General features: G+C 33.7%; 2 protein-coding genes across 2 annotated transcripts; one reads left to right on the top strand and one right to left on the bottom strand.

Annotated features, from left to right (window-relative positions):
- The first annotated feature begins 3,989 nt into the window (after nucleotides 1-3,989).
- On the top strand, nucleotides 3,990-4,931 carry LOC130861241 (olfactory receptor 52E4-like). The gene has a single exon (XM_057749901.1). It carries the CDS (start codon nucleotides 3,990-3,992, stop codon nucleotides 4,929-4,931), a length of 942 nt encoding a protein of 313 aa, XP_057605884.1.
- Nucleotides 4,932-11,868: 6,937 nt separating this feature from the next.
- LOC130860844 (olfactory receptor 52D1-like) lies at nucleotides 11,869-12,813 on the bottom strand. Its single transcript, XM_057749391.1, has one exon. The coding sequence runs from the start codon at nucleotides 12,811-12,813 to the stop codon at nucleotides 11,869-11,871; it is 945 nt and encodes a 314-aa protein (XP_057605374.1).
- Between the last annotated feature and the right edge of the window lie 857 nt (nucleotides 12,814-13,670).

Raw genomic sequence — 13,670 nt, 5'->3', positions numbered from 1 at the left:
AGAATAGGTAGGTGTAGGGGTGACTGGTTCATCTGTAAGGCTGTCTTTCAATGGACAGTCAATGTCAGGAGTATCTTGCTGAGAAGCTTTGGCAATAAACCTATCTAAAAAATTATATATATATATATAATATACAAATAATATAATGATATGTTATTAGTGTCTGCTTTATATTAGATTTAGGTAGCTGTTATTGCTATAAATGCCACATGTTTATAACTCTGTATTAAAGCTACTATAATGAAAGTATTGAAACAGGTTACTGTCCCCTAATGGTGGCAGAACCACAGATACAAAGGAGAAAACTCACTTTCCCTCTCAATGTTAGGAGAGAAGCTTTGAACGATGGCCTCAAGAGTCTATACTTTTCCACATTTGTGACACTCTTTGATTTAACTTTAATTCATTGAAATTTCCTTTTACATGCATCTAATGACTGTGAGTTTCTAATGGGGTTCTACTTATTATATAGTATCCTCAGCACAATAGGAAATGAAGTTGAGATATGGTCTTAGAGAATGTCAGGTTATATTTTCTACATTTTAATTCCAGGATATTTTCCTAGCCAAATTAGCTCCCTGAAATTCACTTGCTTTTACTTTGTGTACTCTCCAAAAGTCAGCATGTTTTCATTGCGTTAGTTGACAAAATCCACTCAAATTTTCAGTGTTTTCTTTCCTTCTTCCAATATCACCTTTCCATGGGTTCTGGAACACCCACAGATAACCATCAATTCTAGATCAGATGATTTGTGATCTAAACTGTAAAATCTTCCTTCTTATTCTTGAAGAGCACATATATACTTTTTTTAATCTAATCTCATTCTAACTGTACAACTTATATTTATGAGTTATCTAAGGCGAATTCCTTAAACTCTCTTAACCTCGCCTTTGTTTGCATGTAAATCTGCTGGCTTCCTAAAATAATTGCTAAATTTTAATAATAGAATAATATGAGGTTTGGTTGAATGTGTTGAGGAATATTTTCAGAAATTTTAGCAGGGCATAAAAATACTGTACCTACTTGAAAAATAAATTATAAATTTAAGGAATCTCAGAGGGAATAGTAGAGCACATCCTAGGACATAATGTTAGCATGTATTGTGACTGTAATTTCCATCAAGTTTGTCATTATTCAGAATAATTACAACCATCAATGAACTTGTTGCAAATAATCATGAAGTCTATACCACGGTTAGCCTGTGACTTGAAGCTGATGAATATGAGTAAGAAACAAAATATCAGAAATAAAGGCTAAATTCCATTCAAAACAAAAATTATTACAGAATATTTAGACAACATAGGTTGGTTATTTTATTATACGTTCTTTGAATGTGATTGTGAAATATTATTGTTAGATTTTAGGATTTTTAGCTCTCAGAAGGAACTGAATGAGGTAAATGATTCTATCTTTATAATAAGCTCCAAAACTGAATATTTTATTAAATGAAATTATATTGTAGCTTGTATTATAAAATGGCTAGATTTATATTTTATACCTTTACTTATGAGTCATTTTAAACATATACAAACAATATACAAGCATAATATTCTTATTACCAATTTCAAGAGCTATACACATTTTATTTTCTCCAGACTTGAATTTGATTTTTTAAAATAAAATTTATACACATTTACATGCACAAATTTTATCTGTATATTTTTAACAACTGTATATACATTTATATCTTACATCTCTATAAAGATATAGAATTTTTCTATTACCTAAAAATTTTTCTTGTGTTCCTTCCCACTCTGTCCCTGATTCCTCTCAATGCCATGAAACCACTGAACAGATATTTTCAGCACTTATTTTCTCTGTATGCTCTAGAACTTCATAGAAAAAAATTATTTAGTTAGTACTCTTTAGTAGTAATTGGTAACTCAGTATGATGATTTTAGATTCATCTATGCTATTATACACTTAAGTAGTCAATCCATGTTTGTTGCTGAATAGAATTACATTATGTAACCATTCCAAAACTGACTTGTCTATTCACTTGGTGATGAGGAGTTGTGATGTTTCCATTTTGGGGTAAGTATGAATAAAGCTGCCAGGTACATTCTTTTCCAGGTCTTTGTGTAAACATATGCTTTCATTTGCCTTGAGTAAGCACTTAGGAGTTCAATTGTTGCAGGTAATTTAGAAGAATCTGTTGCTCCACATAACTGACAAATTTGGTTTTGTCATGGATTTTAGTTTTGACCATTCTAGTGCTTGTGTAGTAATATGTCATTATAGTTTTAATGTACAATTCCTGATGCCTATTGATTTTGAGAATTTTAATATCATTTGTATACTTTCCTTTGCCAAGTGTCAGTTTAGGTCTCTTCCCATTGCTTGTTTTTCTTATTTATTAGTTTTATCTTATATGTTTTTGACACAAATTTCATTTTCAGGAAAAAGAGATTGTGAATATTTTATTCCAGTCTTACTCTCTAAATTCCCTTTTTAACAGTAAATTTTAAAACTTTGTGTAACATGTAATAGCCTTTTTCTTATGGTTATTGCTTTTTGTGTTCTGTCTTAGAAACCATTATTCCACTAGGTAGCAAAGATATTCTCCCTTCTTTTATTTTACAGATGTTAGAATTTAAATTTATTAAAAAATATATCTACGTCTATTTTAGAAGTATAATTAACATTTACATACATTGTGAAGTTGGAAATAAGGTTCTTTTTTTTGTTTCCTCATAAGTATACTCAATTGCACCAGTATTATTGGAAGAAAAAACCCTCCTCTTTTCAGTGAATTACTACATTGTCACTTTATAAAATATAACCGAGTGTGTAAAATGTATTTATTTCTGTTCTTTTTATTATGTTCTACCTATCTATTTGTCTAGCATTGTCCAAATGCTATAAGCTTTGATGACCATAATTTTATGTTTACAGTTCTATAGTATGTCTCATATAATTTTGTTACTGTTTTCCCAATGAATGGAAGATATTCCTATAGTTAATATAGAATAAGATTAAATTTCTTGGTATTCATGAAGCCATTTTAAATTTATTGACCAATTTAGGAATAACTGACATGTTAACAAACTTGAGTCTTTTAAACTATAGATGTGTTACACACTGAAAAATTTTCTTTTTAATTTCTGTCATGTTTTATAATTTTAAGTGCTTATTGCTAAGTACTCTATGTTTCTGATGTCAGTGTAGGTGATGTTGTGGACTTTTACAAAACTGTAATTTAAAATTTTAACTTCCAATTTTCTGTTAATTGCAAATATAAAAATTATTTATTCTTAAATTGGAATAATTGATACACTAAATTATTGGTTCTAAAATAAGAGTTTAGGTATTTTTTCTTGACATACTGACTTTGCTACTTATAGAAAAATATTAAATATAATTGATGTTAGTTGATATTCCTGCCTTATTCCAAATACTAGGGACAAACCTTTCTCTGTTTCACCATTCATTATGATATTAGCTGGAGAATTTTCATAGATTCCTTTCACCTAATTGAACAAGTTTTATTCTTTGCTAATTTTATTGAAAGTTTTTCTTTTAATATTATACATAGATGTGGAATTAAATGACTATTTTCTCTACCTCTATTAAGATTATCATATTTGTACATGTGTAGAATTATACCTTTTTACTGTAAAAGTATAAAAATACTAACAATTCTTCAACAATAGCATAACAGCACAGTTTCGTTAAAAGACAGATTTAAACACAGTCTTACTGAAGCAAATAAAGGAAAAAGTAACAACTAGAAAGAGGAGACTATGGCAGGCAGATAAGCCTCATAAGCAGATATCTTATTGACCATTATATGGAAAGTTTCCCATTCCAATCCTCACACTTTTTAAAAACAGCATATTAGGAATTTTCTTTTATGTATATGCTCCACTAGGTAACCAAGGGATACACTATACATATATACAGTGATGTCAAACCACCATATATTCCCTCTTGTCTCCCCAGAAATACTGAAGAAGACAGCAGAGCATCTTCTAAGAGTCCTCAACAAAATGTCCGCTGTCAATGACACTGCCTCACATCCTTCTGCCTTCCTTCTGCTGGGTATACCTGGTCTGGAAGCTTTCCACATCTGGATTGCTTTCCCTTTCTTTGTTGTTTACTTGATAGCCCTCGTGGGGAATGTCACAATCCTGTTTGTGATCAAGACAGAGCAGAGTCTTCATCAACCCATGTTCTACTTTCTGGCTCTCCTCTCCTTTATCGATCTAGGCCTCTCCACATCTACCATACCCAAAATGCTGGCCATTTTCTGGTTCAACCATAGGAAGGTAAGCTTTGAAGCCTGCCTCATCCAAATGTTCTTTATTCACACCTACACTGGTATGGAATCTGGTGTACTCTTGGCCATGGCAATTGACCGCTATGTCGCCATCTGTTATCCACTGAGGTATACCACTATTCTCACCAACAAAGTGGTAGCCATCATGGCTTCTGTTGTAGTGGGGAGGCCAGTCCTCCTTGCCATCCCCTTTTGCCCTCTTCTCAAAAGATTGCCTTTCTGTGGACACTACATTATTCCTCATACCTACTGTGAGCATATGGGAATTGCCCGTCTTGCCTGTGCTAACATAAGAGTCAACATCATCTATGGCTTATTTACCATTGCTACCCTGATCTTTGACTTGATCCTCATTGCCCTCTCCTATGTTCAGATCCTTCGAGCTGTTGTTTTCCACCTTCCTTCCAGGGATGCCAGACTCAAAGCACTTAGCACATGTGGTTCACACGTCTGTGTCATCTTAACCTTTTACACACCAGCATTTTTCTCCTTTATGACCCACCGGTTTGGTAGAAATGTTCCTCACTACATTCACATCCTCCTGGCCAATCTGTATGTAGTTGTCCCTCCTTGTTTAAATCCAGTCATTTATGGGGTCAGGACACAGCAAATTTGGGACCGAGTTGTGAGAATATTTGTCAAGAAAGAGTGACCTAATGTATTAGAAAGGTGATAACTTCTTGAAGGCTAACCTTTGGTTTGTACATCTCTCAGGGTGCTCTAATTGAGATTAACGTAAAGGCCACTAAGGCATTACTTTGGCCTTTATTAGAGTCTCCTAAGCTCATACTCAATGGTTCCATTATGCAATTTCCATTGACTTTTAAAAGATTATACTGCTTTTTGTTGTTCAAGGTGACAGAAGAGTGGGACTGAGTAAATGTAATGAAATTCCTGAATATGTGAGGACAATGTTGTTCTCCATGTCAATAGTAAAATTTATGTACAGGTTTGATAAATAGAAAGACTGGTTGCATGAAATTCATCACATTTTGACTCACACATCAATATTTTGGAATCTGTCTTTCAACTGTCAATATTACTTTCATCTAGATGACAGTTCTTAATTTCACTCAAAGGATTATTTCAATCTCTGTGCCATTTATACCTCAGTTCTGTGTCCAAAAGAATAAAATTTACTCTATATTGGCAGTTCTACAGTTAGACCAAAACCAGAGAAAGGCACTCATGAAAATAAGATTAGTTATCAAATGCTTTCACAAATTCAGTTGCAAAAATAATTTAAAAATATGCAAATAGAATTCAATGATATATATAATGGCCATGCTGCATTTATCTCACAAATGAAAGGATAACTGTTGCATGTGAAAATCAATCAATGTATTTCACCATGCTTTCAAACAAAAGTAATAATGTATGATCATGTTAAATTCAGAAAAGCATTTTAGAAAACCCTCTATGAACTCCTGATAAAAATTTTAGAAACTAGGGAGAGAAGGCTACTCTTTCACCACATGAAGGATATCTATATGTTTTTTTTTAAAAAGAAAAGAAAACTAGAACTTACATCACACTTGATGAAAGACTGAATATTTTTTCTCTATTGCTAGAAAAAAAAGAAGAAGAAAGAAAGAAAGGCTTTCTGCTCTTATCATGTATTCACTATTGTACTGGTGGTTCTGGTCAATGCATTTAGGCAAGCAAAGGGAAATAAAAATCATTGACATAATAAAAACAAAATCAAACTCTATTTACTGCTAACATGGTTGGTCCATGCAGAAATGCCTTATGCAATCTAAAAAATGCTATTAGATCTAATATGTGAGTATAGCAGGTTTAGCAGATACAACGTCAGCAGATACAAATAGTTTGATTTTTTATAGTAATGACATCCTATTAGAAATTCAATTAAAATGTCATTTTAAATAGCTTAAATATAAAATATTCATAACATATATTATACAAAATACATATATAGATAAGACCTGCATAGAGAAAACTAATAATCGTTGCTGAAATTTTAAAAGACATACATAAATGGAGAGAGATACAATTATCACGTATCCAAAATCTCAATACTGTGAATATTTCTATTCTCTCTAAATACATACATAGATTTAATCATATTCCAATCAAATTTCCGACAGGCTTTTTAGTGTAGAAACTGGAAAGCTGACTCTAAATTTATATGTAATGTAAAGTAAATAAAATAACCAAAACAACTTTGAAACAAATGTAATACATTTAGGGGACTTACATTAATAAAGAGTGTGCTAGTGGCATAAAAATATACAAATTGATCAATATCCCAGGAAAAGAAACCCAAATATAGACTACACATATTAACAGATTTCTAACAAAACACAAAGGTAATTCAATGCAGAATAGATAGATATAAAAGCATGCATCTCAATCTATACCTTAGGTCCTTTGCAAAAATAAAGTAAAATACAGTAAAACTGGATCATAATCCTAAATATACAACCTAAAATTATAAAACTTCTAGGAGAAATTATGTTAAAGATCAAACTCTAAATATGTATGAAAAATAATGTACTGATTTCATTCAATTTAAGGACTTCTGCTCTTCTAATGCACAGTTAAAAGAATGAAAACAAATTAAGATTGAAAGAAAAGGATGCAGATTAAATATCTGATAACGGATTTGTATCTAGTATACATAAAGTTTTAAAATTAGGTAAAAAGAAAACTAGCCATTGAATACAAGTGGGAAAATATTTTGATGAATTTTCCATCAAAAGATATATAGATTGAAAATAAGCACATGAACCATTCTTAATGCCGTTAGTAATTTGAAAACGTAACTTAAAATCTCAATGAGATACAATAGCTCACCATTAGGAGGTCCAAAAATTAAAAAGGCAGATCATAACATGTGTTATGAAGTAGAGTAACTGGTAGTCTCAGATACTGCTGTTTGAAATGTAAGTGTTACAATCATTTTGGAAAAGAAAGAGATGATTTCTTATCTAAATTTATACCTGCAGATAACAAAGCTGTGTCAATCCTACTATTTCTTTAAAAGACTTAATTTTTAAGAGGAGTTTTAAATTCAAAGCAAAATTAAATGGAAACCCATCACCTAGAGTAATGGAAATAAAATCAAAAATAAATGAGATCTAATGAAACTTAAAAGCTTTTGCACAGCAAAGGAAACTAAGCAAGACAAAAAGACAACCCTCAGAATGGGAGAAAATATTTGCAAATAAATCAACAGACAAAGGATTAACTTCCAAAATATATAAACAGTTCATCCAGCTCAATATCAAAAAAACAAACAACCCAATCAAAAAATGGGCAGAAGACCTAAATAGGCATTTCTCCAAAAAAGACATACAGATGGCCAAGAGGCACATGAAAAGCTGCTCAACATCACTAATTATTAGAGAAATGCAAATCCAAACTACAATGAGATAGCACCTCACACCAGTTAGAACGGACATCAGCAGAAAATCTACAAACAATAAATGCTGCAGAGGGTGTGGAGAAAAGGGAATCCTCTTGCACTGTTGGTGGGAATGTAAATTGATACAGCCACTATGGAGAACAGCACGGAGGTTCCTTAAAAAACCAAAAATGGCATTAGTTTTTTGACCCATACGACCCAGCAATCCCACTACTGAGCATATACCCAGAGAACACCATAATTCAAAAGATACATGCACTCCAATGTTCACTGCAGCACTATTTACAATAGCTAGGTCATGGAAGCAACCTAAATGTCCATCAACAGATGAATGGATAAAGAAGATGTGGTACTTATATACAATGGAATATTACTCAGCTGTAAAAAGGAACAAAATTGGGACATTTGTAGAGACATGGATGGACCCTGAGACTGTCATACAGAGTGAAGTAAGTCAGAAAGAGAAAAAAAAATATCGTAAGCTAACACGTATAGGCAGAATATAGAAAAATGGTACAAATCAACCAGTTTGCAAGGCAGAAAGAGGCACACAAATGTAGAGAACAAGATATTTCTCCCTATTTCTTACTTTCCTCAACTGTATCTACTCTATGGCTCCAGATTCTGGAAGAGGAGATTTCCATGCTCTTACCTTCCACTGGGAGACTCATATCTCTGGGTTTGACAATGATTTCTTGGATATGACACCAAAACAAAAGCAAAAGAAGTAAAAATAAACTGACCTTCAAAATAAAAACTTTTGTGCATCAAAGAACACTATCACCAAAGTAAAAAGGCAATCAGAAAATCAGAGAAAATATCTACAAACCCTATATTTGATAAACAATTATTTTCCAAAATATAGAAAGACCTCTTAAAACTCAACAACAAAAAACAACTGTATTAAAATATGGGTAAAGGAGTTGAATAGACGTTTGTCCAAAAAATATTTTCAAATGACCAACAGGCACGTGAAAAGATGTTCAACATCAATATTTATTAGTGAAATGCAAATCAAAACCATAATAAGACATCGCTTCACATCCATTAGGATGGCTATTATATAAAAGAAAGGAAGAATTAAAGACAAAAAGAAAGGAGGAAGGAATGATGGAATGAGGGAAGGAAGGAGCGGAGGGAGAGAGGAAAGAAAAGAAAGAAAAGGAAATAACTGTTGGTGTGGATATGGAAAATTGGAACCCTTGTGCAACCTAGTACAAATATAAAATGATGCAGCTGTTGGGGGAAGAAGCGTCACAGTAGAATTACCATACGATCCAGCAATGCCACAATTCCACTTCTGGATATATACTCAAAAGAAGTGAAAGCAAGGACTTGAACAGATATTTGTACACAAATGTTCTAGCAGCATTATAACATTTAAATTAAAAAGGAAGGAAACTGGAACACATGCTAGAACATGGGTGAACCTCAAAGACAGTATGTTAAGTGAAATAGCCAGTCACAAAAGGACAAATACTGAATGGTTCCACTTACATGAGGAACCAGGAGGAGTCAAATTCATAGAGACAGTAGTAGAATGATAGTTGTCTGAGAATGTGAGGAAGAGGGAAAGGTGAGCTAATGTTTCATGTATGTGGACTTTGAACTGGGGAAGGTAGAAAGCTCCAGAGAAGGACGGTGGGGATGGATGAACAGCAATATGAATGTACTAATGCCTCTGAACTCTATACCTGAAAACAGTTAAAATGATACATTTTATGTATATTATAACACACACACACACACACACACACACACACTACCAGTGAAATGCCCTTTAGTTACATTCCATCCTAACGCTAAAAACATCAGTGCTGACAGACAGATCCTTAGACAGATAAGATAGATCGATCGATCAATTGATATTTATGGACTTTTTCTTGTTATTAACATACAAATATTCATTAACAAAGAGAAACATCAGAAAGCTTCTTTATTATACATGGAACTGCTCCATAAATAGGAGTGGGAAGGTTATAACAGTGACATATGACAGAAAAGGTATTTGAGGAAGAAAAAATAGCATACACAAGAATATGTAAGTGCCATTAAACATAATATAGCCTGCTGTCTTTACACTGTAGTCTACAGCACACTTATTTAATCCCATTTCCTTAATTCATACGATAAAACAAGAGAAAAGAGGCCCTGAGCAATGAGAGAAAGCTGCAGGAAATTCGTACTCACAGAAGATGACTGAGGTAGTTTACAATGTTTGCCAAATATGTTCGGTATCAAAGGATTCTTAATAACTTAATTATGTATTTCTTTATGCAAATTTCTTTCAGGAAAAGAGAGGAAAAAGAGAATTGCTTATTAATGAGGAAAGAATAAATGAGTGTTGTTAAAATTAGTCCATACAGATAAGGTAATCCAATTTAAAAGTAATTTACTGAATACATATTACAAGTGAATGAATGGATGACAATGACTATCAACAAAAGGAATGAAAGGCGATTACTATCGTATATTCTCATAATTATTCTATTGCACTCCAATAGTATAATATTATTCTCCAGAGCTTTAATAAGGTCATCAATGTATGATATAATAATAAGCAACATATGTTACAGAAGATGAAAAAAAATACATATTAATTCTTGAGATGTTGTTAGATTTAGCAAATATGTGGCTAAGAGGGAACAGAATCAAATATATTCATTACATAAATATCAAAAATACAAACATTACACAGTTGCAGAGATGTTAAATAAGATGTAATGGGTATTCCCTAAAACATTTTAAACAAACAAAAGGTGGAGGACATAGGAAATTATAATCACGGGGGAAGAATAAAAATAACATTTAGTGTCTCTCTTCTGCACCACTGCACTGATCTTTACAAGTCTCATTTGATCGTCGCACAACCATATGAGGTAGGTTCTATTACTATTCATTTTTAAATACCAGGAAACTGAGGTGAAGAGGAATTAAATAGCAGTAAAAATAGCCTGGCACATGATATCGGACTTGAACCCTGGCAGTCTAACTCCAAAGCCTGGAGTCAGCCTGATCCTTAACCACCGGGAAAAATGTCATGAAATCTAAATTCTACCAGAGTAAGAGTATATGTTCAGTTTGGGCATCTATTAAGAAGTCAAGAAAGAGATGACCAAATATTTACAGTTCTCCAAAGTGAAAAACTTCACACTCCTCCCATGTTGGAATTATAAACTGAGTACTGGTGAATCCAGAGATGTTTAACTTCATGTGTTTAATTATGGGTGGGAGTTCCTAAGGCTAAAAAGCAAGGGGAGGAAAACGTTTCAGAGAATAAATTTCAAAAAACAGTCTTCACAGATCCAAAGCATAAAAATGCTCCACAGATCTTAGGTTATATTTGTCTAAATAAGGAGGAATGGGTAACAGGGTTGGAAAAATAGTGACAATGAACTAAAGAGGAAAGGAATGGGGCAAATAAATAGGATTATTTCAATATTGTTGCTAATAAGAAATTTCAGATCTTACGTCCTGTTTCCATATCACCTAATGAATGAGGCTGGCTCAGTTCACACGACTTCGTAGCACTGACTACTAACTGTGAAAATGGGAATTTATGATTTCAGGACACTGCCTTTGAAAAAAAAATACACTACACCTCTATCAAAACTTCTCTAAAAATGGATCAACCATAACATTAAAATGAGAGCCTCCACACTAATTCATATTTGTGTCTTTGCTTTTTGAGAGATTCAATTAACGCTAATTTTTAATCTTTATATAGTAGTAGTCCTACACCTTTAACTGGATAAATAATAATTATTCAGTTTGATTCTATTAGAAAACAGGTACAACATTCAACATCTATTCTACAAAATGATAGCCACATATATGGATCAAATTGTTTGAAATTGCCAGCTATATATTGTCTATCATTAACTTCTTTAGAAAAATATTATACATATAAACATAGTTTACTTATCTTTTTACTCTTTTTCACTGTTCACTCTCTATTTGTAATTATCCTCCAAAAGGCACGGGAAGAGATCCATCTGTTCTCCAATTTTAATAATGAAAAAGGTAAAATGACTTGTTAAATTAGAAATTTTGGAATTTACAGACATCTAGTAAATAAAAGATCTTTCAGCTGGTAAATGAAATTCAGCATGTGGGAGCAGAGCAGTTAGCTGTTTTTCTTAGATTATCTCTTTTACTTCCATTTATTCTTGAACCATCTCTTTTATTGATCCAACTATAATCAGACAACTTTGACCATTAGTGTCCTAAGAACATGTTCTCGTATTTTCTTGGTCCTTACTCCATACACGATAGGGTTGAGAAAAGGGGGCACCAAAAGGTACATATTTGCAATAAAAATATGGATATGTGCAGGTATATTTTTCCCAAAACGGTGAGTGAAAATGGAAAAACCAGCTGTGGAGTAGAAGACAAGAATAACACAGATGTGGGACCCACATGTGCCCAAAGCCTTAAAGCCAGCTTCTCGGGATGGCAGGTGGAATACAGAGCGGAGGATGAAGGCATAGGATACAGCAATGAGAATGGCATCACATGAGCCAATGATAGAAGCCATACTGAGACTATAACTCTTGGTGGCCCCTGTGTCCATACATGCCAGCTTCACAACAGCCATGAACTCACAGTAGGTGTGGGCAATGATTCGTGTTCTGCAGTAAGGCAGCTGTTTGAGCAGAATGGGGTGTGGAGAAAAGAAGGCTACTCCCCGAATCACCACAATAATACCCATTATAGTGATGCGAGTGTGGGTGAGAATGGTGGTGTGGTGCAGTGGGTGACAAATGGCCACATAACGGTCAATGGCCATGGCCAAAAAGAAGCCTGATTCCATAGCAGTAAAACTATGGATGAAGAACATTTGGGCCAGGCAGGCATCAAAGGCAATGTCATGGGCTCTGAGCCAGAAGAGACAGAGCATGCGGGGCAGTGTAGATGTGGAGAGGACCAGGTCAGTGACTGAGAGCATGCACAGAAAGAGGAACATAGGCTCGTGGAGGCTTTTCTCTGTCCTCACCACGGCCAGGATGGTCATATTCCCCAACGCAGCCACTATGTACATGGAGCAGAAGGGAATCCCAATCCAGACATGTAGGTGCTCTAGTCCTGGGATGCCCATCAGCAAGAAGGTGACAGGAGAGGGATGAGAAGTGTTGAGAGGAGACATGATGGTTTTTCCTTTGTTTTCTATAAGTACTTCTGAAGATAAAGTTCCTGTGCCAAGATGACCACAACCAGATGCTGAAGATGTGGAGATTCAGTTCAGGAAGACTCTTAATTATCTGTTGTTAAAAACAGTTGAAATTCATACTCAGGTTTATTTAAATTCACTAGATCTATATTAATAAAATTAGTAAGAACATACCGAATTATTTTGTTTAGAAGTACACAAAGATAATACTTATATCAATGCATATTATCTCAAGGAACAATATGAATCACTTTGTCCCTTTGTTTCCAGTAAAGGTTTCATCTTTAGTCACACTTGTACTTAATTGAAGAAATATTTACTGAGTGGTTTGCGCTTCTCTTTTGATCTCTCATTCAGTATTCCTTCCATTTGACTAAGTTTTCCATAACTGGAAGTGACCAAGCAGAGGCCTATGGAAATTTCAGGGAGTATTTAAAGGAGGCTCAATTGAGGAATAGAATAAATGGTCTCTGTCCCTCCCAGTCTGGACATGATATTGAAGTCTTTGGCATAACTTTTGAAATCAATAAGTCAATCTATAGCTTCAGCCTTTCATTTGCCACTCTGCATATGTGACTAATCTGACAAAATATTCTGAAATTTTTCTATTGTATTCTTTTAGTAAGCACGTGCTATGTACTTAGAAACAACAGATATATGTTGTTAATGATAATGTATTTCTTGAACTTAACCCCACTCAATACCTTGTCTTTCTCATTTGTTTTCAGATTTAGATCATTTCACCATAGAAATGGATCCTAACTGTGCTTCCTTTGATGATCCAGAAACCCACATCCTAAAACACACAAAGCAGTTTATTTATTGGTTAGGTA

The sequence above is a fragment of the Hippopotamus amphibius genome, chromosome 9 (assembly GCF_030028045.1).
Source record: "Hippopotamus amphibius kiboko isolate mHipAmp2 chromosome 9, mHipAmp2.hap2, whole genome shotgun sequence".
NCBI lineage: Eukaryota > Metazoa > Chordata > Mammalia > Artiodactyla > Hippopotamidae > Hippopotamus > Hippopotamus amphibius.
The sequence above is the reverse complement of the archived record's forward strand: the minus strand, read 5'-3'. Positions and strand labels throughout refer to the sequence as shown.

Bases quoted from the DNA above. Each gene is read 5' to 3' on its own strand.
- LOC130861241 (XM_057749901.1), top strand. From the start codon at position 3,990: ATGTCCGCTGTCAATGACACTGCCTCACATCCTTCTGCCTTCCTTCTG.
- LOC130860844 (XM_057749391.1), bottom strand. From the start codon at position 12,813: ATGTCTCCTCTCAACACTTCTCATCCCTCTCCTGTCACCTTCTTGCTG.